At 36.8% G+C, this 25020-nt stretch overlaps 1 protein-coding gene across 3 annotated transcripts in view; it reads right to left on the bottom strand.

Moving 5' to 3' along the window:
- tenm4 (teneurin transmembrane protein 4) overlaps positions 1–25020 on the bottom strand; it is a 212380-nt gene that overhangs the window by 118149 nt on the left and 69211 nt on the right. For 2 of the 3 annotated variants that reach the window (XM_055028139.1, XM_055028140.1), the window contains exon 4: positions 8920–9141. The exons of the other annotated variant lie outside the window; for it this stretch is intronic. In XM_055028139.1, coding sequence (XP_054884114.1) covers positions 8920–9141 — 222 coding nt within the window. The remainder of the gene's footprint in view (positions 1–8919; positions 9142–25020) is intronic. 3 annotated transcript variants of the gene reach the window in all.

The raw sequence follows: 25020 nt of genomic DNA, 5'->3' as shown, positions 1-25020 counted from the left end.
GCTTCCAGAGCTTAAACTTTTGTAGTCTACAAGTTTTAGGGGGATTTTGTTAGGAATTTCAGAAGACTTTCCAGGCAAAATATTGATGAGGTCAGACACCGATGTTGGACAAAATTATAAAATAATAGCAATATTTTTTGCAGCCACATCAAAGTCTTCCATTGAGCTAGGCTTGTGCACTGGTCCAGTCATGCTGGAACGTGAAAGGTGGGATCCCCGAACTGTTCCCATAAAGTTGGGAGCCTGAAATTGTCCAAAACGTCTCGGCATGCTACAGGATTAGAAGTTACATTTACTGCAACTTAGAGGGTGAGCCTAACTCCCAAAGAAAAGCCCAACACCATAATCCCTTTTGCAAAAAAAAAAAAAAAGTCACAGTTGACACAATGCAGTCATGCAAGTATCATTCCCCTGGCAACTGCTACAGCCAGACTTGTCCATTAAATTGCCAGACAGAGGCATGATTCATCACTCCAGAGAATACTGCTCTAAAGTCCAGTGGCATGGTTTACATCCCTGCATCCATCCTGTGCACAGCTTGGAGCCAGTTACAGAAGCTATAGGTATTGTCACTAAATGTTTTTAAGGCTGTTCCTATTGATTTTGAGAAAGAATAATTTGTCTGTAAATGTTTCCATTGAGGAATCGTTTAGTTAATTTATTTGACGGTGTTTAATTTTTCTGTTTTAGCTGTGAATGTTTTGTAATGTCTGTGTGCTGCTGCCAGTCTTGACCAGCATTGTCTTTTTAATCTCAACAGGATATCCTGGTGAACTAAAGATTAAATAAATAAAAAAAGAAACAAATGCACATGTGTTTGTTAGGCTTTAAGGCTTGGTTGCTTAGCTCTTCAAGCTATCTGTGCACACCTTCATAGAATAAGTCACATTGACTCGAACAGTTTACATTAAAAAATTTGTTGAAAACGAGAAGCTGGTCCACAATGATAATGAACAACTTATAACATGCTAAAAACAACTTGAGAGGCTCATTGTGATCGAGATCGACTGTCTGATGGTGTGCAAACATGTCATTGTCCTGCAATACACATTGATCCACAGCCAAGCACATGTTAGACTTGCAATACTAAAAATATAAAATTAAAAAGGAATGAGAAATAAAAGTGTTGTATAAAGCACAGGGCAGCATGACCTGCGCAGATGTGGCGATTCAGCAACAATTATTCACTACTGTCCAACGAATAGAAGAGAAAAAAATTAATGGTTTTCTATTGACCTGCTTTGCACAACAAAATTGCCAAGAAAAGGAGATTCATTTGTTATCAGAGAGACAGAGAATAGAGACTTTGCTACAATGGCCAAAAACATTCACATCGCATTCAAAGCAGAGGCCTGATGATATCCATTCAGTGTGGGGAATGTGGGTCTTTCATTTTTCTTCCCAACAGATGCATGCACCGGTTAAGGCCTCCTGATGCTTTCTGAGACAAGTAATTAAGGCAAATCCACTTCATTAGCTAAAACCTCATCCCCCACACCAAGAAACAACAGGAATATTGGCCTCCTTGTAAGTTGTTATAATTGCTCACACAAAGATGTCCAGTCAGCGAGCAAAAGCCCAACTAAGCGAAGTATAGATTTTGTAATATTAATAAAATTACTATCAATATATTCCAAAATACTTTAGAATATTTCACCTGATGCATAAATATGCATTTGCATGGGAAACAAGTTATTGTTTGGCTTGTATGAATGCATCCAATGGTTTTGTATTAATCTCAATGTTTTAGCGGTGACTTGGACTCAGTTGTAAATTACTGAAATGTGTGAACAACTATTAATATTAAAATCCCAAATTCAAGGGGCAGTTCACATTTGTTTGCAAACACCCTTTGCTCTGCCAGTGCTGTTTTGTCCTGCCAAATTTACCTTCTAAAAGGTTGATGTTGAATGCAGTGGATGCAATTCAAACACCCAGAACATGGTCCAAATTGGACATCTGACTAGTCTGAATTAGAATTACTAAAAACTACCATTTGCATAATAATTTTGTTTTAGCAGTTAATCAACAAATAGATGTTTTCTATCCTGAACTATATATATATATATATATATATATATATATATATATATATATATATATATATATATATATATATATATACACACACATACATACATACATACATACATATATATAGTATTTTTTTTTTTGCAGACAATCAATTATGTAGTTGGAACAAAATTAGATGGAACTAAAATCAGCAATGACTAGGTGAAAATGGTGAGATGCACTGGATTCTAGGAGTAAATCAGCCTTTTGTTAAAAAGGTTAAAATTTAATCTTACATCTGTGTTCCAGATGTAAGATTTTGTAGGGACACAACTGCTTTCATTTCCACAGCAGGAGTAATCAACAACAACATAAACACCAATCAATATACAGCAGATCAAAAAGCTCCATGCAGTGCTGCATGCTCTTTCAACATTTAGTTACACATTTAGTTTCATGGTTGCACCTAATAACTGAAAATACCAAGACTAGACATATCTCTGCAAAACACTTATCATATATAATATATTTCAAACTCAACGCATAATAAATACCTACAGTAATTGGGGATGACAGACAATCTTGCCAGGAAAAGTTTATTTTTGCTTCATCGAGTCTGAATTCTTAACTCTATTTGACATTTTCTGTAGCATCTAGAAAAATGCATATTCCTAAACAATGAAAGTGGATAGAATCCACAACACTGATGGCCACATCTGATGATATAAAGTGATAGGATATGCCCTAAACATCCACTAAGCCCACTGAGGTGCAAGTCATTTGATGGACAATTAATCAAAAGTCATCCTGCACCAATATAAATCAGCAGATCATCCCCGATGGCTAATCACAAGAGCAAAATTTCCAGTTCAGTAAGAATTGTCTATAAAAATACAAATAAAATTTGTCACAAACGCAGTGAAGCAGCACAACGTAGTGACTCCGTGGAGCCGGATGTCTCTCCAAACCAGGCTGTTTCCTACACCATTAAAAATATCTGAGAGGAAGAGGCATGAGGGAATTCCAGCTGTCTTCCAAAGAACCATTTGAGAGGTAACAGGTACCACAAACAACACACTTCTCGGCTCTTCACCGGGTCTCCCTCAGGGAAAAACAAGTTCGTAGAATGCAAATAAAGCTTGATTTTTATTACCAACCACAGGAAGACAGATGTGTTGTTTTTTTTTAAAGAAGTAAAGCAAGCTGCCGCCAGGTTGCACAAAGACCAATTTATAAAAACTATTATAAAAGGGCCTGCCACAGTTTTCAACCTAAATCTATTAAGACCAGAGCTGGCATATGTTTCACTTGGCCTTCCTTAGATCTAATGGATTTTCTGTCATTCTTTGAGCTGCCTTAGCAAGAACAAGACAAGTGGTTATGTATGCTGTGTTCTGTATGTCACTCTGCTACAAATCCATCAAGAGCCTGGAGATTTTGTTAGAAGGCACAGATGGTCTGCAATTATCATACAATGAAGGTGATGCATCTAAATTTACGTCAGTGGAAAGAAGATATGTAGGTATCCTGAATGGGTTACTGTGAGCTGACAAACGGTGGCTTGAATATGATCGGACAAATTGCCTGTTGACTTCACTTTACTCATAACTTGCAGTGGATTGCAAAACTGTCGGGAACCTTGGAACTTTTCACACTTTGCTGATTCCGATTTTGGCCGATGCCATTTTTTTGTCTGAAAAGTCACTAAATATTTGATCAAAGTTGCTAAGTTGGCAACAATGGTGTAACGTGTGGTCTGCAATGCTCGCCATCAATGCATGGTGGGTAGCAATAGTTCAGTGGTATTCTGCTAAATGCCATGCTGCTACAGCACTTAGTGCCTGAAAATGGAATCCCAAAAACAAATACGGTGATAGCAGTATTGCGCTGTGGGGAGGCTTTCCTTCAGTAGGGATAAGGGAGATGATGATACATGTCACAAATTTGATCTTTATAGCACAGGGGCAAGAAAATCAACATCTGACATTTTTGACCAACATTAAAAATGCTGTGTTACAATAAAAGGCTGCCCAATGTGAATATGAGTACATTCCAGGAAACATGGAGGCAGCAGCATTATATTGTGGGTATGCTCTTTCAGTGGGTCATGGAAGCTGGTTACAGCTGATGGTAAGATGGATGGAGCTAAATACAGTGTAATCATGGAAAAAAGGGGCTGCAAAAGATTTGAGAAAGGGGTGTCGGCTCTCATTCTAGCAGTAAAACAACCATAAACCTTCAGCCGGAGCTGTAGCAAAATGGTTTACATCAAAGCATTGAAGTGTTTGAACAACCCTGACTTAAATCTGAGTGAGAATCTACAGCAATACTTGAAGTCGACAAATACTTTTAATTCAATCTGACAGAGTTGGGTATATTTCACAAAGAGGAATAAAATGTTATTGTTATCGGGTGAATTTGAAATGGTTTACGAGTTATTGATACTCTCGCAAAGCTCTGTATATAAAGTGTTCAGAAAAAAAGAAGAACAGGGTGCCATGTGTTGCTCATGAAATTATTATTTAGCCTCAGATAGTTCTATTCCTCGTGGTGTCTGCGGCTAAATTACTTTCTGGCGTGACCTCTTTTAACCACATTTCTCCCCCGTCTCTGCAGACTCAGGGGGGATGATTAAGCAGTTCAAATGAAGACTCATTTGAATTCACACACGGCTGCGTCCCTGAGCCTTCTGCTCAGCACAGCATTCCTGCTTGGTCAGCTGCAAGCCGCTCGGTGTGCCGGCCCTTTTCACCGGGGTGTCCGACCGCAGTGAAAGCCGATACTGGCCGACCCCATGCTGCTTCGCATTAAGAGATGCTAATGCGGGGAGGCTGCAGTGTCTGAGATCTTGCAGCCCAGCGTGGCAGCGGCCTCTAACTGGCATTCTCCCCAGGAAGAAGACCCTCGGAGAAAGCCGAAGGCCACAGAGAGACACATGCTTGACAATAGGAGTGCAGGCTTCAGCGAGCAGCCTCATCAACCTTAGAGGAACTACTGCTTAGTCTTCCCAGAAATGATAATAATAATAAAAAACACAACTCTCCCTCACCCCACTCTGAAAATAAATAAAAAAAAACACACAGCAGCCTTGGAGGCTACTTATGTGAATAATGATATGCCACTGAGAGCTTTCACTTGTTCAAAATCCGCCAGAACATTTTAAGTCCTGCATTTGGGCTCCAAGACGACCTTGAGCAAATGTAATCTGAAAAGATAAAAACCACCTGTTTTTCTGTGGAAAGATTTGACTATGAAAAGGTTATTAGAGGCCTGTGTATTTTTTCGCCTTGTTTACTGACAATAAAAACATCTTTTTTTATTCTTTTCTGCTCAGATGACATTTCTTCAAAGCATGGCTTGCACATCAAGGAGACCTGATTGGAAATTCTCATCCTTTTTTTGCCGTGGTGGCTTTCAAATAGACATTTTTTGCCACATGTAAATTCTGTACGAATCTTGACATGCATGGTTAATTCCCAATTACATCCAAGAATATTTTCTAAAGCAAAAATGAAAATGTTTTGTAAAGAAAAAATAAAATCCATGGAATGTGCAATTTTTTTATTATGATTCTGGCAAACACATCCAATGCCACGCTCTCATTTTGTCACCTCTCACTACGTTTTTGTCACCTTGTGAATATTAGATTTATTTAGCTCTATGTAGCAATGTCACACTGAACAACTTCCAATCAAGTCATTTCATTCTGCTGAAACAAGCTCTGATTGATAGAGTTATTTAGCTACATATATTATTCCCCGACAAAATAAAAAAAAGGGGGGGGGAATGAACGTTGTGCTGTTCACTGGAGTGAAAGACTCATTTTTTTCCTATTAATCACAAATGAGAGATACCCAGAATGGAATAAACAAAGTCACCAAGCTTGCTAAATATTTGGATGAGGCGCTGTAAATGCAGTGGGAAAAATATGATAGAGACAAAGCTTATCTAAGTTGTGTGGATTAATTAAACAAAGCTTGGAGATGCTTTGCTATTCTTCTCCAAATTTTAATGAGAGCACTATTCATAAGAAAAAATATCAAGTCTCAAAATTAAACATAACATCCCATTAGGGGCGTGACAAACAAGATGAGATTTTAGCTACGTTTTAGTAAAAAATTAAGAAATTGCAGGTCCTTATATTTGGCTATTGTTTTGTTGTCATTAGCATTGCTTCGATTAAGAAAACGTAGCAGTATGTGCGCACAGTGTCACTTACTAAAAGGGTCTTTCAAAGCCCTAATGACAACCAGAGGTAGCAACTCGAGCTGCTGAAATTCCTCCTTACTCCTCTTCCTGACAGCCTAAGGCTAAACTAAACGATCTATCCATGCAAATTACATTCATTGTTGTGAGAAACTTCTACCATGGTAAAGGTCTTACCCCCCCACACCCATATTGCCTACAGCCAATCGTGCCACTGCTGGGTGACCACAGTGTTGCTGCAGAGGAATTAGCAGGGAGATTTGCAGTGGGATTAATAACTCATTCTGCTGCCGACCTGAGCAGCCAGTCAGGACACTTTGAAGCTTCATATAATGAAAGTCTTCGTCTAGTTAAAATGACTTGATCAATGATTTAAATCATTCAAGTTGTTTTAGGAAGACTGAGGTAGCAACTTCAGTTCAAATTCGTCTACATTAAAACACTGAAGAACTTTACTCTAAATTCACACGCTGACTTGTGGGAAATTAGCTTCTTTAAACACAGGTGATATGATGAGAATTCTTTTTATACGTGCAAGTACTGGTTTATGTATTTTTAGATTCTGTATCTGTTTCCAATTATGACCAAAACTGAACAATTGGCCATCTTGTGGTCATGTCTTGAAAAAACTGATTTTCCTCCATATTCATCTAAAGCAGGGCTGTTAAACTCATTTTCATTTTGGGCCCCATGTAGACCACGAATGCCCTCAAAGGGCCAGTTGTGGCAGAATGTTAAGGTAAAACCACTAAACTGGTATGATATCATAATTTTTCCACATTTGATTTCAACTTCTTCAGAATAAATATTTTAAGTCTTTTTCACATTGATGTAATTCATCTCTATACCAGGCGCCTGCAACCTTTACAACCTTGAGAGCCATAATTAACTTCAGTCCAGCAAAATAAGACTTCTTCAGAGCCACAAATATTATAGTGCCTTAAAAAAGATATATATTTTTGATAAACATGTACTTCAGAAAATTTGTACTAATAATATTTTTTATTTAAAACAGTTAATTCATAAGCGTCTTTTGAGGTACTTTACAAAAAGTACCTAAAAAAAAGTTTAAAACTGTATTTGGTCAACAAATGGCAATAGATTCCCCACAGTCCAAGACCCACTTGTGACTGGTGCCAGAGGATGCAGTCTCTTGTCTGATACAAATAAAAACTGATTTGATGTGACTGTTAATATATTTAAGCACATAACTGTTAGCTTCCATTCTGTGGTCCTTAGTGACCCGGAGGGGCACAGAAAAAGCATTGGCAGGCAAAACTTTGCCCACAGTCCATATGTTTGCATCACTGCATCACAGTTAATGTCAAACAAATATAATAACATGGCCAACCCAAAACACACGGTTTAAAGACGGTTTAACTCACCTGTGTTTAAAGAAGCTAATTTCCCACAAGTCAGCGTGTGAATTTAGAGTAAATGCAAACAAACGGCAAAAAGTTGAAAACTACCTCTGCTCATTGACATCATCAACATAATTATTTATGGGACCAAAATTGATGTGCTGCAAAATGACTAACATCAGCATGAATATAGATCAGAATTAGCATTCCTGATGATATGGTTATTATTAATTTGTTGTATTTAACAGGATCCTCTATTGAAGATGTGCTGCAGAAAATTGGAATCCATTGAAATCAGTAGGCCTGACATTTTTTCTTTAATGTGTTGAGTAATTTAAGAGGAAAATGTACAACTAGTCAAGAGTCTCAATTACCATGTCAAGACATGAAAGACAAACATGAATTGGTATTAGCCAAAGATCTGCCTGATCTGTGCATCGCTGCAATTTTTGTTTGACATTTTTTTCTTAGTAAAACTGAAGACATCAGTGAGAGTAAAGTTCTTCTGAATCATCATAGATAACTCTTCTAATCTCTCAATCTGTTGATGAATTTAGAGTATAGCAGCAAGAAAAGAAGTAAGGAATAGACATCAAAAACACAGTTTTACTCCTTTAAAAAGTTGTCATGTCTGAACGCTCAAGAACATCCTCCTCATACTTAGATCAGTAAGTTAACTGCTGATATTATTTATGACACTTTCAGCTTCCTACTTGGTAAACATACAGCTTTACAATCAGATTTTTTTTGTCAACTGTCAACACTGTGCTAGCACTTTGAGCTGAAATGTCATTCTGTCAGTCTGAATGAATGTTACAGTACCAGCAGGAGACTGCATTTCAAAAAAACCCAAAAAAACAGCTGATGTTTTTTAATGAGCAACCACACAGGGAGTCCACAAAGTTTTTACAACTCAGAAGGGAGGATGTTACACTTGTGTGTTACAATACCAGAGCCCGACATTTGCACCTAGTACGTTAGAACTTTTTCTCACTTATTTCCTATCCAAACCATCCAACAGAAATATCAATGACAAATCTTTCCTGCTCAACCAAAATCGCCCATCGCTTTGCTGTGAACTTTGCCGACCTCACTTCAGAGAGTTCTGCTCATTTCCTGAGGCTACGTATCAACTCGAAGTTTCAGCTCTCTCTTAAGGTGCTAAAGTAAAATAAAAAAAGAAGAACAAGGACATTATCTAGCCCGTAGCCATCTGCATGACCTGTGTGTGTGTGTGTGTGTGTGTGTGGGTGTGGGGGGGGGGGAGGGGGGGGTCAGGAGGGGGATGAGGGGAAGGCTGACCTCCAGGAAGCAACAGTAAGTATGAAAACCAACTCACCATCAGCAGTTGCAGCGGAAGGAGCATACAGGTTCCCTGAGCCAGTTTTAACTAAGAATGAATTGGGGCCAAACTCATCCTCAGAGTCAGAGTCCTGGGCTGGCTGAGCCGCACTGTTACCTAGCAACCTCCCGTGGTTCTCATTGGCTGCAATGGAAGGGGGAGGGTATGGGAGCTGCTCAACAGGGGAGGAGGAGGCAGATGAACAATGCAGCGGAGGACCTGTGGACCACAAACAGAGACAACATGGGGGGGAAATGAAACACCCAAACACAGGCATCGTCACACAGAAGCAGAACACACACACACACACACCCATACACGCAAAACTTAACTCTGACACTTCAAAAACAAACAGGGACACATCTGCCTTTGTCTCTGCCACCTCACTCCAGCTGGGAAGAACAATACAAACAACCAAAATGATTTTGAGAGTGAACTGAGAAGACATACGCCTGGCACCGCTTGAAAAAACACAAAAACTCAAACACCTTTTAAAAGATGTCTGTCTCCGTGAAAAAAAAAAAAAAAAAAAAAGTCTGGCTCCAATGTAAAGAAAACAAAAAAGAAGAAAAAATTAAATCCAACAAAAACTTACACTTATATTAAACTGAACTTTGAGTAAAGTGCTTACTTTTAAAAGTACATACTTTTGCTTGTGCTTTCCACAATGTAAAGATGCATAACATTAAAATCGGTGGTTATTAAGAAGACTTGATAAACTCAAGATGGCGCCTTGTCTTCCTGGACAGTGACTTGGTTAGGTTCTCTTTCAGCCTCGTTGGAGACGGTTCCGGTTCCTTTAAGCATTCTGTTTTTGCGCTGACTAATATTTGAGAGTTTTTATTGTAGTCAGTACTCTTCTTATGCAAAGCAAAATGCATCTGTTTTAAGTGATAGTACGAACCTGCTACCTGACATTGATTCATTGAACAGAATCTTTTAACTGTGCACAGAGAAGCTGGTTCTGCTGCAACATGATGATGTGCTAATAAGTTGGACTAGCCACAACATTCTCTCTTGTAAAGCTGTTATTTGGGTTAGATGATACCACGTTAACTATTTTAGGTGCCAATTAAGTGTTTAAAAATATGATTATGATGAATTCATCTGTATCTTTAATAAATGTGTTGAAGAAGGATTGAAAATCATTCGATCCCAACAAATATCTGATTGCTCTCAAGATGCTGTTGGATTGCTTGGCATTCCCTCATACCCTTGAGAATTAATAACCAAAAAAGCTAAATTATTCTGCTGGTCTTTGGTTTTCTTTTTACACATTTAATAAATCAAAAATAGCAAAGGGACAAAATGACCTCAATTTAAAGGTTGGATTTTTTTTTTACTTCCTGTAAGAATAGGCTAATGCAATACATAAGACTAATTTAAGAGGCTTTTTTTTTAAACCATGGACAGCAATTACTTTTGGAGTATGCTGTATGAATAATAATAATAATCTTGTTGACATGGAGTGTGAGCCACTTGTTGTAAGGTGCCCACTATAAAAACCCGGCCACAACATGACTCCAGGATGAACCGGTCCTCTATATTTCCTCCAAATTAACAGTTTTCCGTCTTGTCAGATACCGACACCCCACGGCGATCACACTGCCCACCCCGAATTAAAAGCACATGATAAATAATTTGCAGTGGTGATTATCAGTAGCTTCTTTCTGCCATTATGAAACTTAGATTTTCACTCTTTTAAGGCTTATTGATTTCAATCTCACGCTGTTAGGCAATGGTAAATCTCCACGTTGAGCTCCGTATTAATGTGTGATTAACTTCTGAAGCAGCTCTGCACCATGCTGAAAATGACTCTACTTAAGTAACACGACTACAGCGCAAAAAAACCATTAGTTCTGAGCTCTCCTGCATCTTCTCATCAGTCCCTCCAACTTGACGTTAAAATTCCTGCTGACCCGACTGTCATTCATCAGAAGTGATGAATTTCTCCTCCTTCAGTAACGATCCCCGAAGAGTATTAAAACACGACTCACTGACTCGCATCTAATTAGGCAGCAATTAGTGATATTACCATATCAGGCGCAGCCCTACACAAGCTGCAAATGTCCACTGCCACAGAGAGTCACAGTTTGTGCTTTACATAAGCTTCAGCAGACACTTCATTTCGCTCTCAGTTTGTCTAATGCTTAATGGGCATGGGGACACAGCAGCCCTGCTGTGGGTTAATGACCGTGACACTGCTGTTGTTGAATGTAAACTAATGTATAGCCACAAGAGGAAGAGGCATTTTTACTGTCGCTCCCTGTTTCCCTCGGATACATATCAGGCGCTTCATTAATTTGTGTCAAAACAGCAACACTGCTGAACCCTCTCGACATGCTCTCATCTGCCGCCGTTAGAAAGCAACAAGATTCTTCTTCTTGACATGAAAGTTTCTCTATTTCTCTCTCCCTCTCTCTCTGAGGCTACTCATTATTGGGACAAAAAAATGATTAAGGTCCACTAAAAAACAGGCAAAGACTTAACCTAAATGAGGTCAAGATAGTTAAGTCCTGCAGCCGTTGGTCTCGCGCACAAAGGTTTGACTGTCTCCCTGTGTTTAATTAATGCTGCCTCGGCCAGTTCATGCCCAAGCCACGTGCAACCTAAGGCGAGACACTGTGTCTGCGCAGGAGGAGAGAAGATGGCCAGAGAAGTTTCTCCACCTAACACAGTTAATTGCTTTCGCCTTCACTCACTGTATTACAGCTGCGAAGAGGAACTTTTACTTAGAAGCCCTTGAACCGTGCATGACTGCTTTCATTTCTGACAGTTTTGGGAAGAGCCTCTAACTGGCTGGTGGGGGATCCGGTGTAAACGCCGATCTCCTCCCACTGTATTTAGCGACTTGATTAGCTTGTCAGCCACCCAGTTGAATACACAGACAAATAAATCTGACAGTGATCTTTGAGCCAAAGAAAAGCCTGCTTTTTTATTTCTTTTTTTCAGTTTTTGTTTCCCTGAAGGCAAAGCAGAGGTGATGCATGCATTTAACCAATGTTTTTCCTTCTGGGAATATCGCCAAAAAAAGCATACTACAGTGAAAATAAGAATATGAACCGATTTATTCTATTTGCCATTAAAAATACCTTGCTTTGCCTTAAGTTAGACAACATAGTACAAATAATAAAAAAAAAATTCAATTTTATATTAATAGTTTAGTGGAAGGAAAAAGTGCATCAGAAAATGGCACACAAGCAACAGCGGTAACTATGGCAAACTAAAGCCCATTCAATACTTTGGAAATGATTAATAATGTGTGGACTGGAATAAGCACTTGAAGAGCAACCACATCCAAACGTATAAACCACAAATATGGTATTCTTTGTGTTAAGCAGCTTCTGGTATCTAAGGGGAAAAATGTCTGGAACAGATTCTTTAGAACATTCATTTCACTCATGGTTTCAGTTTTTTAGTTGTCGGTATTATTAACTCTTTTGCTGATTTTAACTTACTGTGGTGTGGCTTCAGTCAAAAAGCAAGTAGGATATCAGCAGATTTTAAACTGATTGCTGTATATTCTGAGTACAGACTAAACCTCATTAGCTGCACCACATCATGAGCACAAATATAAATGTCTAGCCAAAACGTCAACACATATGTCAAACTTGAGTTAACTTAACATTTATAAAACAGCCAAATAAATTAGAACTTCAGAATTTATCTGGAAAAAAATTATTTAGTGGGAGGTAAGTGTACTAAGCTTTTCCAAAGTGAGGAAAAACTCTAAAGGGCTAAATGAAATTAGCTATTAGCACATTAGTTGATTAGAGGAAGTGTGCCCATCAATGCATTAGGAAATCAGGGGTTTCAAATTAATCTAATTGATCTAAAGTCAAATGTAAGTGTTCTTCAGGAAGTGACAATGTGGGAAATTGTACCATTCTTTGTTGCTCCACTGTTTTTATCAGGTCCAAAGTCAGTGCTGCCATTTACCAGGAAATTTTAAAGCAATTCTTGGTTCCATTTGTTAAAAAGCTTTATGGAGATGCTGATTTCTTTCACTGTCACTATTATCCATGTTAATGGCCATGTTGTCACTTGATTCTCTAACAAATTGTCCATAAAGAATCTATAGAGTTTTATCAAGAGGGAAAAAACAGTGACACAGGGTGATCACCTCAACTTGACATTATGCTGAGGCAGTAATTCATGCAGAAAGTTCAATTGCACATTACTTGGACATACCTTTCTGCAAGGGGACATTTCTGCATAACTTAGGTCATGAATTATTTAACTGTAGTCTGAGATATTCAGTTCTGAGTTTTCATTTGCTCTAATCCATTACTTTCAAAAGTAACAGAAATAAAACTCCTGTCTATATCACTTTGTACGTAAAGGATCTGTTTGGGTTTACTTTTTTAAATTGCAAAAATGAAAATAATTAAGCCTTCGGAGATATTCCAATTTCTGTTGATGCAACTGTAAACATCACGCATTTGTTGTAGTGAACTTGTGCCGACGATTATAATAGGGTCAACATATTGTGGCTATACTTAGTAGCTTCAAAGCAAATCAAATTTAACGACTTATAGTGTGTCCCAATAGTTAAGCAGCAATGCACAGAGGACATGGGTAAAAATGCCCCTGGCGTCTGAACTGCAGTTTTATTCCGGTCAGCTGAATCAATGCTGCATTTTTTTTCTACAATTCCTATCTAGCAGTGTTGATCTTGTCTAAAGGCAAAGAAAAAATCTTTCATTTTTTGTTATATAAAAATATGGAAACTTGTATTGCTGTTATGTAATATGGAGAGTTAATACCAGATGGATAAAACAAATTGGGTTCATCACAGCTTTCTTTAATTATCAATCTGCAAAGGGCCATTTAATCCTTTCCCCCATATATCAATTTATTTGTATTTCCACTGGACCAAACTTTACAAGTACAGATCTGTATAGTTCTAAAGTTCTGGTCTTCATTATGTTCTTGTACTGTGACAAATAAAACAAGGAAGTTGGTCAGAATGAGATCGCAGTTAATATGTTGTTGTCTACACCACATGCTGATGGTTCTCTCCGACCAATCAGAGGTCTGTAGTTTCTCCCTATACTCATATGTTCCCACTTTGGCTCAGCTGAACCTTGACGGAGGCAGGAATCGAAACATATATTAATGTCAGATGAGTTATAACTGTCTCCAATGTCTAACCTAAAAGAAAATACAGAAACGGTCGACCGTGTAATGCAAACGAGCCAAAAACAGCAACATTTTCATCATCAGAAATAAAAATCAGGAATACTTTTCAGTTATTTCTGATATACTTTTCAGGATTAAACTAAGCCGCACGTCTTTATATTACTCTTTGAAACATACCTCCGCTGACAGTTAATATAAGCTAATATGCACGTACTTCACATCAGTGGAAGGAGGTTACAAAAGACCGCAATAATATTGATGCACATGATTCAGTCATGATAAAGGCACAATGAATGCAATATTTTGATAAAAATATTAATATTCTAATTATAACTAATCTCTGTTTAATTAAAGCTTGTAAAAAAAATATTTAAAAAAACTTAAAACTGCTCAGGGAGGTTCCCAATAGGTCAACAGCAACATTGAATGAGCAGCAGGTAGTGCTGAATTTACTCTACATATGATTGAGTAGCAGGAATGCAAATGTCTAAAGTCAAAGTAAACATCCATGGTTGGCTAAAACCTTCTAAAAATATTGAAGAAAAGTGTTGTGTTCTCTTAAAAATAAGCCTGAATTTGTGGTTCTGCACATAAAATAAAAATATCTAGAATATGCTATCATGTTTTAGGGTTATTTTCTTCATATTAAATCGAGGTGGATGAATATATGATAAGCTTCGATATTATTTAGTTTTAGCCTAAAACTTTCAGGTGTGTGTTTGGTTTAATTTTTCAGCCTCACAGTAAGTCCGAGCAAATACCCATGAAAAGAATGGCTTCAAGAGAGGAATGGCCCACACGCAGTTTACAAATTAAATCTGACAGAAAATCAAATTTTCCGAAATGGAGCGAGCAAAGCTTCACATTTGAAGATTTTGGATGCTGACAGAAAGAAGACAGAATGTTGACATTAAAATACCTCAGCAGCTCAAGTAGTAGTTTAATGGTGTTTACACACATGCAGCCAGGATATTGCAACTTTTCTTTTATTTTTACTTTGTTTCTCTTCAAACAGATTTGATTGATTTTCTGTTAAGTAATTTATCAAGGTCTTCTCTTTTATGGATTTTAACAAGACTGCAGTAGAGATCTGTTGTTTTCTAAAATATTTACTTTATTCATGCCTCAATGTAACATTAAATGTTTTTTTTTTTTTTGTGATATGGACCATTACAACAAACACCAATTGAGAGCCTCTCCGCCCCCAAAAAAGAAATAAGAAAACAAAAATTACCAAATTGATCACATTTTTAAACTTTGACAGACACAACCTTTGACATTAATTTGATCAATGTGTTGCTGCTCTTGTTTTTGTCTTCTGACACCCAGCTGATTGATTTGTTGTCTAATTCATGCTGTGCTAAACCCAATAGATTACAAACCTAAAAGGTACTCCATAGTCGCTGTACATTCTCCCTCTGGGTGTGCAAAGCAATGTAATGAGCAGAGACAGCACAGTTGTTTACACAGCCATAATAACTCTGCAGTCAGAGTGATGCAACATTACACAATGGAAACTCTGAAGCTAATCACAATTATCAGGTTTGCTCATGCACAAGAGGCTGGATAAGTCATTATAATATAAATAAACACCATTTTTATCAAGACAAAAACAGCTGGGCTTAAAAAAGGTAAACAGTGATTAACATTTGCATGAAAGACATGATCAAAAGGACAAAATGAAATGATAAAAGTCAACTTCTTTCCTCTATTCTGTTTTTTTTCATGTTCTATCACATTATAATCTCAAACTTTCAGGCGTTTTATCAGTTTTACAAATACAACGACCAATAGACAGTCCTACATTAATGTAAGTCTCAAAATTATTCACAAAAAAATGAAAAATGTGGCATGTACTTTTGTATTTTTACACCAGAAGTACAAAAGATGGATTTCACAATGCGATGCTGTCACCAGAATGTGCCACGGTAAGGACAGTGTGTTCAGAGTGATATGCAGTTATTTTGCATTCATTAATTTAATAAAAATAAATAAAAGGTCAAAGCCCTGAGGGGAAGTGGAGAATGATAAAAGTATATCAGATAAAATACATTAACCCTCATCCTTTCGGATTTGTTTCTAGAACCAAAAAATAAAAAATAAATAAAAAAAACCCAGCAAGCTAAATCCTGGTTAATGTGACTGATACAAACAGCTAAAATGTGGAGTTGTATAAAGTTAAAGGCCGCTGAAAATTTATAAATGGGCAAAGAAAATGGTTTCCCCATCCAAACAATCCAAAACAAGATGAAGTAGGGTGTTAACAGCATCATCAATGCTCCTACAGGTGCAATAAGCAAACTGCAAAGTATCTAAATCACTCTGAGTTGCCCTTCAGATCTCAGCCTTTATTATCTTCTCGAAGGGCTTCATAATGATTGCAGCAACAGGAAGAGAACAAAAATAATTTTGTTTCCTTAGAGATCCACAAGAAGTGTTGACAATAGACTTTACATTTATTTCAGATGTGAAAGACAACACAGTAAAGATACTGTAGGCTGTTTAGCTGTAATAAATTGAAATAAAATATCCTCATACAAAAGTCGCCATGTTGTTTTGTGCAACACATCCTGGGCGGGTGGTGTATGCTAGGTGATAGAGCTCCATCTCCGTTCAGTCATAATGGTAATTTTGGTGCAACACATAATGGTCAGCCCTTTCTATTCTAACTGGAGAGCATTGAAATGCAAAACAATACAGAAATGTTAAGGGTAAGTGAAGATGAGGAGAACCAAATGGATGAAGAGGAAGGTCTCAACTGAAAAAGCTGGCGTTTGGGCAGCTGCTTGGAAATATTAACTGCAAAGAGCTCCAGTTTCTAACTAAAGTTGTTTACAATCACTATCAGTATCATGCAAATGTGCCCATAAAGTCCAGCCACTGAATGGTGTGCTACCAAGATTTAAAGATGCTTCATTGTCACTTTAAGCATCCATTCATTATCTTCCAGTTGATTTTGATTTGTCGTTAGCTCCTGCTAATGGTTTTAGCTGTAAATAATATGGCAAACAGCAGCTCACAAGCCAATCATGTTTTTTTCTACACATCTCTACTAGGTGTTACAAACAACAGCCTTTAGGTTTTTAGTAAAATTACAACATATTCACACTAACATGTTCAACTAATTGTGGATCTCTAAGCAATTAAGCTTGAGAAAGTAATAATTGAATTTTTCCAGAGCCTAGGCACTTTGAAGTTGGGGAAACTTTGCAGAGAAAAAAAAAATCCCAGTCAGTTGTGCTTTATAAGCCTGCCCTCGATGTTTTTGGCTCAGGACTTCTCTCTGTGTATTGTTTCACAATTTACATTTATTTGACTTACCAACTGTGCTGATTTAACATTCGAGAGCAACAATCATTGCTAGAAATGTATTCATTAAATGACTGTAAGAAAAGATTAAATGATGACTTATGAGCCTGTCTTGATGGCAAGGGAAATGGGGCTGCCCTCCAAAAGGAGCTGAAATGTATTCTTGTGTTTTCAGCTGCTGCCTAAATGACTCAACTTGCTACTAACATCACAATAAACAGCTAAACTGTAGGTATCTTAATCTTTGCTGTTCTCTTTCAAAATTGCATAGTGGAGCTAAGTGAAATGAGCAGCTCTGTTTTTTTGTTCTGTGTGTAAACAATTCCAAACTGCTTGCCTGAGAGTGCATTTATTAACATACCTATGGTTTGCTGCTGACGCTTCTTGTTCTATTGCGTTAGATTGAATTCACTCTAAAGTCAGGGAGGAATTCACAAAACTGCTTCACTCTCGCTATTTGCTATTTTTCCATCCCGGATTCACAAACCAGAGAGCACCAACATAAATGGAGATGCAAATATGCCCATTAAGTCCCTTAAGAGAAATTAATTTCCATCTATTCTGCAATGATTTTACTTGTCTCTTGCTTTTAACATTCAGGATGTCCGAAGTTAATCATGCATCAAATTTCACATTTATTACAAAAAGAGCAGTAAAAATACACTTTACAAATCCTGTTGTTTTTTACTTAATTTCTGAAAAAGGTCTATATTATGGTATCTATTCTGATGTGCATTGATCATGAAGCTTTTTACCTTCATCCCCGGTGGTAACATTACCAGCTGCTTCTAGTGGGGGGTATTTTTCCACAGAATCTGGGATTATTATGAGCAAAGTTCATTCTAAATTTAGGGATAATGCCATATTTAAGTATGTAGATTCAGCACAAGATATGGTATTTGCTTGGTAGAACTATTTTAAAAACAGATTCACCTTTTGCACTCAGTTTTATAACAAGAAGGCTGTAAAATCTTAGATCTGTACAAAATTACCACCTCCAAAATGGTTTGTTTTTCCTCTATGTTTGGCTCAATCTGTGCCTACCATTGATATCAAACAAGTGATATTCTCCTGCACTTTTTGTAGTTAGAACTTTAAAATGTCTTCAACTCTATTATAAAATAAAATAAAATAAAATCATTGCCTATTTTACTGTAATTGCAAAAATACCTAAAATGTTTTATTTTTAAAAAATTAAGTCCTCATTACACAACAAGGATGGCCTACTTTACAATAAGCCTGTTTTATAATCCCCAATAAGTGGTTGCTGTCTTTTGCTACTAATTAAATATTTAAGTAAAGAGCCACTGATTGGTCTAAAGTGAAAATGTTTGACTTTTCACACTGTTTACAATCATACTAAAGCAAGTGAGTCTGCAGTTTATTTTTTATAGTGTTGTGACAGATGTTTATTCTCGCAAAAGAAAAATGGTTCAAAAGCCCATCATGAAAAACCACAAAACATTTTGCTGTTTATGTAATGAGTTTTCCCTACTGCCAGAGGACTTTGATTATTTAAAGTTGCTTAAAATGCTGATGCAAAACTTGATTTTTTTTTTTACTTGTGCTGTTCATCAGTCAGAGTCAAAATTATTCATTTATCCATTCATATGATGGTTGAGTTATGTCAATTTAAATTATTCCACAGGTAAACTACACTATTGTAAACAATCTTCGGACTGATTTTCTGTAGGTGGCAATCGAGGTGTAGGTGGTTTATTCATTTTCGCTTAAGCAACACAAGGACCAAAACCAACACAAAATATTTTAAACAATTTGGTAAAGAAAGTATCAGTGTCAGCGTTTGTATTTTTATTCCATCTCCAATTCAGAGTCAAAATTGATCACATCTCTAGCAAGCTGCATCGCTCATCATGACATCATCTGCTTCCAACTTTGGATCAGTTCACAGACATTTTCAGTTCTCTCTTTGAGTCCTGGCCTCCCGCCTGGTTTAACAGGTACGGCGCCACATCACTGTTTTGATTTTTTCCTTTTTCATTCACTCTGTTGCAGATCTGCTGCTGTGCTTGGCACGACTGATCTTTTGACATTGGAGATGGCGTTACATTTGGCTCTAGAAAACTAGGAGTTCATAGTGTGCAGTGGCTCCAAGTTTAACAGGTTCTGTGGCTAAAATAACAAGCCCAAATCATCAACTGGCTTTTTTGCTGATATTTTCAGTTTGACATAGTTTGACTTTTGGCAAACGTTGAACTATTTACAAATGTGTTTCTTTTGGTCTCATTTCTGCATAGGGCATTGGAGTCTTGTGGTTTCCTTTGATGCAAATGTGCAAACATAAGCCTTGTTGACTTTTTCGTCTAGGAGAAAAGATACTTTCTCGTGGCAAACACTCAAAAACATTACTAACTTGTGCCAGTAGACTGAGATGCAGTTCTTTAATTTATTTACTTTTTGCTCTTTATGGAAGCACTCTACTGTCTGAACAAAGGGTGAGTTAGCCAGAAACATTTCAATAGTGCTTAGTGTATGTTTCTGTGAACTGCCTTCCTTCCAGCTGAATTTTTTATTCAAAATTATAAAAAAAAACTTCTGACTGTAACTGCACCAACAGCTCCTTTGCTGCTGTCTTTCCTCCCTTAACTTGTGTTAACAGAAACCTGATTGCTGACAAAACAAAACCTAATTATAAAGGTGCTCACACTTGCTAATGATCAGTCACTTGAGTGATTTTGATTAGTAACACCTCCCTGCTACTTACCCTCTTAATTCCAGTAGAAGCAGTTGGTGTTAACAGTTTTTCACACACTATCTCTTCATTTTGGAATAGTTTCTATTCAATAAATACTGGCCTAGTGTAATATGTAGTTACATTTAACAAATTTTCAGAGCAAGGAAAAAGCAGATGAACAATTATTTCCTGACTAGTAAATCCTTAAGTTACTTTCATATTGTCTTACAAGATCTTGAGATCCTGATGAGTTGTGTCTTACGCTGGTCTAAGCATGAGGAAATTAAGGGGATTTGTGGAACATCAAGTCGTGATGCCTCAGTGTTTCATTTTGGATTAATTTCTATTCTGAATAATGCATAGGAACTGGGATCAAAACGGTGTACTGCAGCACTAAGACTTGGTATTTTAGTTTTGACATTTTAAATGACTTATTGCATGAACACATGTACGTGTGCTTCTAATTGCATTTCTTATTTAATGGAAATGCCACTGTTATAAAATTGTGTTGTTTTTGTTTTTTTTACATTAGCAGAATATTAAAAATGCTTTGGTACTGGAGTATTATTTTTCTTTAAAATCATCTACTTTTGAAATTAAGGGTGAAGTTGTAGAACAAATATGCATTCTTTCTTTTTCTGACAGTAAACTATTTATAGATTTTTTTTAAACCAAACTAATAGTTGATTAATGACCATCTACCCAAAGCAAACAACAATTGAAAAATTTCAATATTTGTCGGTGTTTATATTAATCAGGAGTGTGCAAAACCTGCACAGTCGGCCACACTCCACTAAACTACATAATGTAAAGCACAGGCACATTACATACACAAGCAGAGTTTGTGTAAAATGAGCTTTTATGGGTCAGCATTGGAAAATTGATAAATATTTCTCTGTCGGTGCTGTTTACTTGCTAAGAATCGATAACATAATAACAGAGTGAACATAATGTATGATTGAAATCAAATTGTAAATACCCATAAATTCTTTCTTTTTTTTATTTAGACAGGCTAGACCATTATGGAGAAAATGGAAATTATATTTGCATGTAATCAAAAAATATTACCACAGAAGATGCAGTTCCATTTAAGACTGGCCCACTACTTTTCTATCAGCACTTTCTCTCCCAGCATCCATTACTTACAGCACAAACACTGCATGCACTTACACAGACACTGAGTGCAAAACGATGAATAAATACATAGCCTAAAAGTGTTTGGTGAGCAAACAAAAACTTATGTCTATTGTGAGGAATTTTTTAGTCCATACAAACAGAGTAGAAGCAGAATAATGTAAGCTATTAAACACATTTCTTCAAATACACTTCAGGAAGTGTCATGAGCATTTCAACTTTGCCCTCTTTCTACAATCCATATAAACAAAATCAAATGCAAATGCCTTCAGTATGCACCTAGTGACTGAACCAATACAGATGATTAAAGAAGAGATTAGAGGTTTATTAGAACATATTAGTGAAAAAACTGGATCATAAAGACCAAAGAATACACTAGAAACAGAAGAAATAAAGTTGTGTAGAAATTTAAAGCAAAATTAGGCTGTAAAATTAAATTTCTGTGGCACAACAAACCTTCCACTTAAACTGACAGGTCAAGCAATGAGGTTGATGAGAGCAGAGAAATAACTCTGACTATGTATAGTTTCTGTTATTGGCATAGTATTGCCTGTATGTCATTATTTGATGCAATTAAGTTATTTCTTCAATGCATTTTTCCCCATTTAAATTAAGTTTATTTTCTGCCTGTCCATATGCCACAAGCTCCGATAACAAATCTAGTTTTGTCTTCAGTCATCAACATAGAATTGCAATAAATTAGTCTCAACATAATTATTTTTAATTTGAGCATTACACACCACACCAAAAATAGATATATCTTTAGTACCTTAGTCTACACTGAGTATGGCTCGTGCAAAATAGATAGAAAAAATGGAAATCTGACCAATTATTTAAGGTTGGGATTTTCATGGGGTGGAGCTGAAGACACACCATATTTTTTACAGATGTGCTCAGAGGCTACAAGCTGTTCACAGACTCAAGAGCTGTCCTTCTCACATTTTTAAATGACCTTACAACAGGGGGCTAAACCCTCAGTGATAATCTATTCGGCTCCATGGATGAGGCGGGAGGTAACCAACTAAGATTACAAAAAAAAAAGCCAGCAACTCAGAAGCATTAGCACGCAGCTTAAAAGAAATAGCCAGTGGCATTCCAAGGAATCACCCATGAAGATGAAAAGGATCCTGGAGGAACTGAGACTGGAGATGATGTTTCTTCTCTGAGGGCATCTTAGAACTGACTTCTTCCTTATGCTTTACTCAGACCCCTACCTAGCTCCTTCACCTTTCATCCATCCAGCCTACTCTGCTCTCCTGCATATGAGAAACAGCATACCCTGAAATCCAGCTGAAATCTGTTTTGAGTTTTCTGTTACAAACTGTAGGGCCACAAGACTGGAAATGTACAATAGAAATCCAAAATGAACTTAAAGGGGTAATATTATGTAAAATTGCTTTCTACCACATTATAATGTTATTCCCTCATCAAAAACATACCTAGAGTGCTGCTTTAATTTTTTATACATGTTTGAGAAATCCTGTAATCTCCCATAGCAGCTAATTGGAGGTGGCTAAACGCTCCAATTAGGTGGTGCTTTTTCCTCAAAGCTCCTCCCCAGGCAAGTTCCAAACAACTCCTCAGTTCAACGCTGCTATGAATGGTTGTAAACAGCATGATGGAGAAGCATACTGTCTTAATGTACTTAATGTGGAGTGTTGCAAAGGATAGAAGCTCTTAAAGAGACAGAAGCTAATTTTGAGGTGTCAAATTTAAGTTATGTTTCATAAATAAGGCATTTTTATGACAACTGAAGGTATCCTGGTCACTTTATTGAGTTGTAACATTGCACTATATGCCTGGAAAGTACATAATATCCCTTCCCTTTAATAGAATTTCCTCTATTGGAAGGGAGAATTTACTACTGCTCCCATTTAGTGGCCTGAGAACAGCTAATCATCAGTGATGCTAAAATCTCTGAAGATCCTTTTCATTGATGTTCTTTCTAACTATTGCCACAATACCCTAGAAGTGATACTGATACGCACAAAGACTGAACCATTTGTCTTTAAAGGGAGATTGTGACTAATCTTCCAAACTCCTCTTGCCTTGGCCAATTTTATGGTAGTATTCCCTTTTTTTGCTTTTTTCTTTGCAGCAGGAGAAATCCATTTAGCTGTGTTAGTACTATTTTAACATCTATAGACGATCTATCCAATCCAATGTAGATATCAGACCCATGGTTCTCTTTCTGGCTGGGTCCATTGATCCATCCTGATCCACCGTGGCTTTTATTTTGCTGAGAGTGACTGATTTTACTTTGGACGACTAATCTTTCAGTATAAAAAAACAATTAACCACCGGTCATTAATCGGCAGATTGGTTAGACTAGTGTTCCCTAACTGTTAAACGTTTATGTAAACAGAAACAGTCCTCAGTTTTTCCACATTACCTAAAGCAGACAATGGTGATTACATTTTCTTTTTGCAGGGAGAAAATATGAAATACATGTTTGTCATTTGCTGTAGTAGAGCTGCAACAGCATATTAACATGCAAATTTCATCTCAAAGTCAATTTACGAAATAGTGCAGTTGTAAATAACTGTTCGATTACATCATTTACTGACTTGTAGAACAATCAACAAGTATTTGATGAATTGGCAACACCAGTTTTGAAATTGTGGCTATTTTTTAAATTTGCTCTGAAGATTGAGCTCTGAAGTTGAGAAAATACAAAAAGATACAAATGAAGGTAGGAAAGCAGCCATTCTAATATTTGCCTAATTTCTGGGCAAACATTAGGCAATAAATCAATAACACCGATTTATTGCAATAAACAAATGAACTAATAACATAATAAATTTAAAACAGCTCAATAATTTCAATTTGGATGATTCATTGTTTTCCTTGTGTCTCTCTCCTTCCACCAAAGTTGGGTGCATTGGTCTCAGCTAACCCTTTATTAAGGGCAAGTTTATTTATACAAACTGCAGTATCCATTTTATTTGTTGTTTCATGAGTTTTGTTAATATATTTTGGATATTTAAAATGTCTTTGAATGTTAATTGGAATTTAAAATCTATTGATCTCTGAAGGTGTGCTTGCATTGGTATGCCTTGATCATTACATTAGTTAACAATTGACTCAAAAGCACAACATTATTGTTTAACATAATAACTTCTGGGGGAAATATGTTATTGTGACAGGCCTAGTTACCAATACATAATTAAAAATACATCTGAATATGGACAAAATTGCAGCAGTATTGCTGGCAGTGGACTGCTGACAGTTTATTCATATTAGTTAATATATGATCATGACAAAAATATAACTAAATGCTTGACACAGTAGAACAGAAAATGTTGGTATCATTGCATAAAAATTGGAAAATAGAACTATATCATAGAATTTCTAAATATATCAGGGTGATTAGAACATGATCTTAAGCCACATTAAAGTAGACTGGTCGACGTTCTATAGACTAATATTCCATGGTTAGCTAATGGTTCTGGGATTTTTAAGACATGCAAGTCTTATAATATTGCCTTTGCACTGTACTTCATAAGTCAAATGTATATTTGTGTAAAGTTGAAGCAAATTTCTGCAACTCCACTTTAACACCCCTGAGGCATTCTTTGTTCTAGGATGAAGAGTAAAGGTTCTAATCGTCTCACATCCCACTGTTAACAACATCCTGCAGGCATGTGACGTCTGTTTTCAAGAATCTCCAGGTCTGCAGAAGTGTATGCAAGCCACACTGTAACAAGATATCTTTCCCAACTGCACAGTAAAAAAATAAAATAAAATAAATAAAAAGTGCCGTAAAAAACAGGCTTAAAAACACATCCTCACCCATTTGGGGAGTCCTCTGCAGAGGA

This window comes from Poeciliopsis prolifica, unplaced genomic scaffold (assembly GCF_027474105.1).
Source record: "Poeciliopsis prolifica strain line A6 unplaced genomic scaffold, Auburn_PproV2 SCAFFOLD004, whole genome shotgun sequence".
NCBI lineage: Eukaryota > Metazoa > Chordata > Actinopteri > Cyprinodontiformes > Poeciliidae > Poeciliopsis > Poeciliopsis prolifica.
Note: the sequence above shows the minus strand (reverse complement) of the source record. Positions and strands in the feature narration are given on the sequence as shown.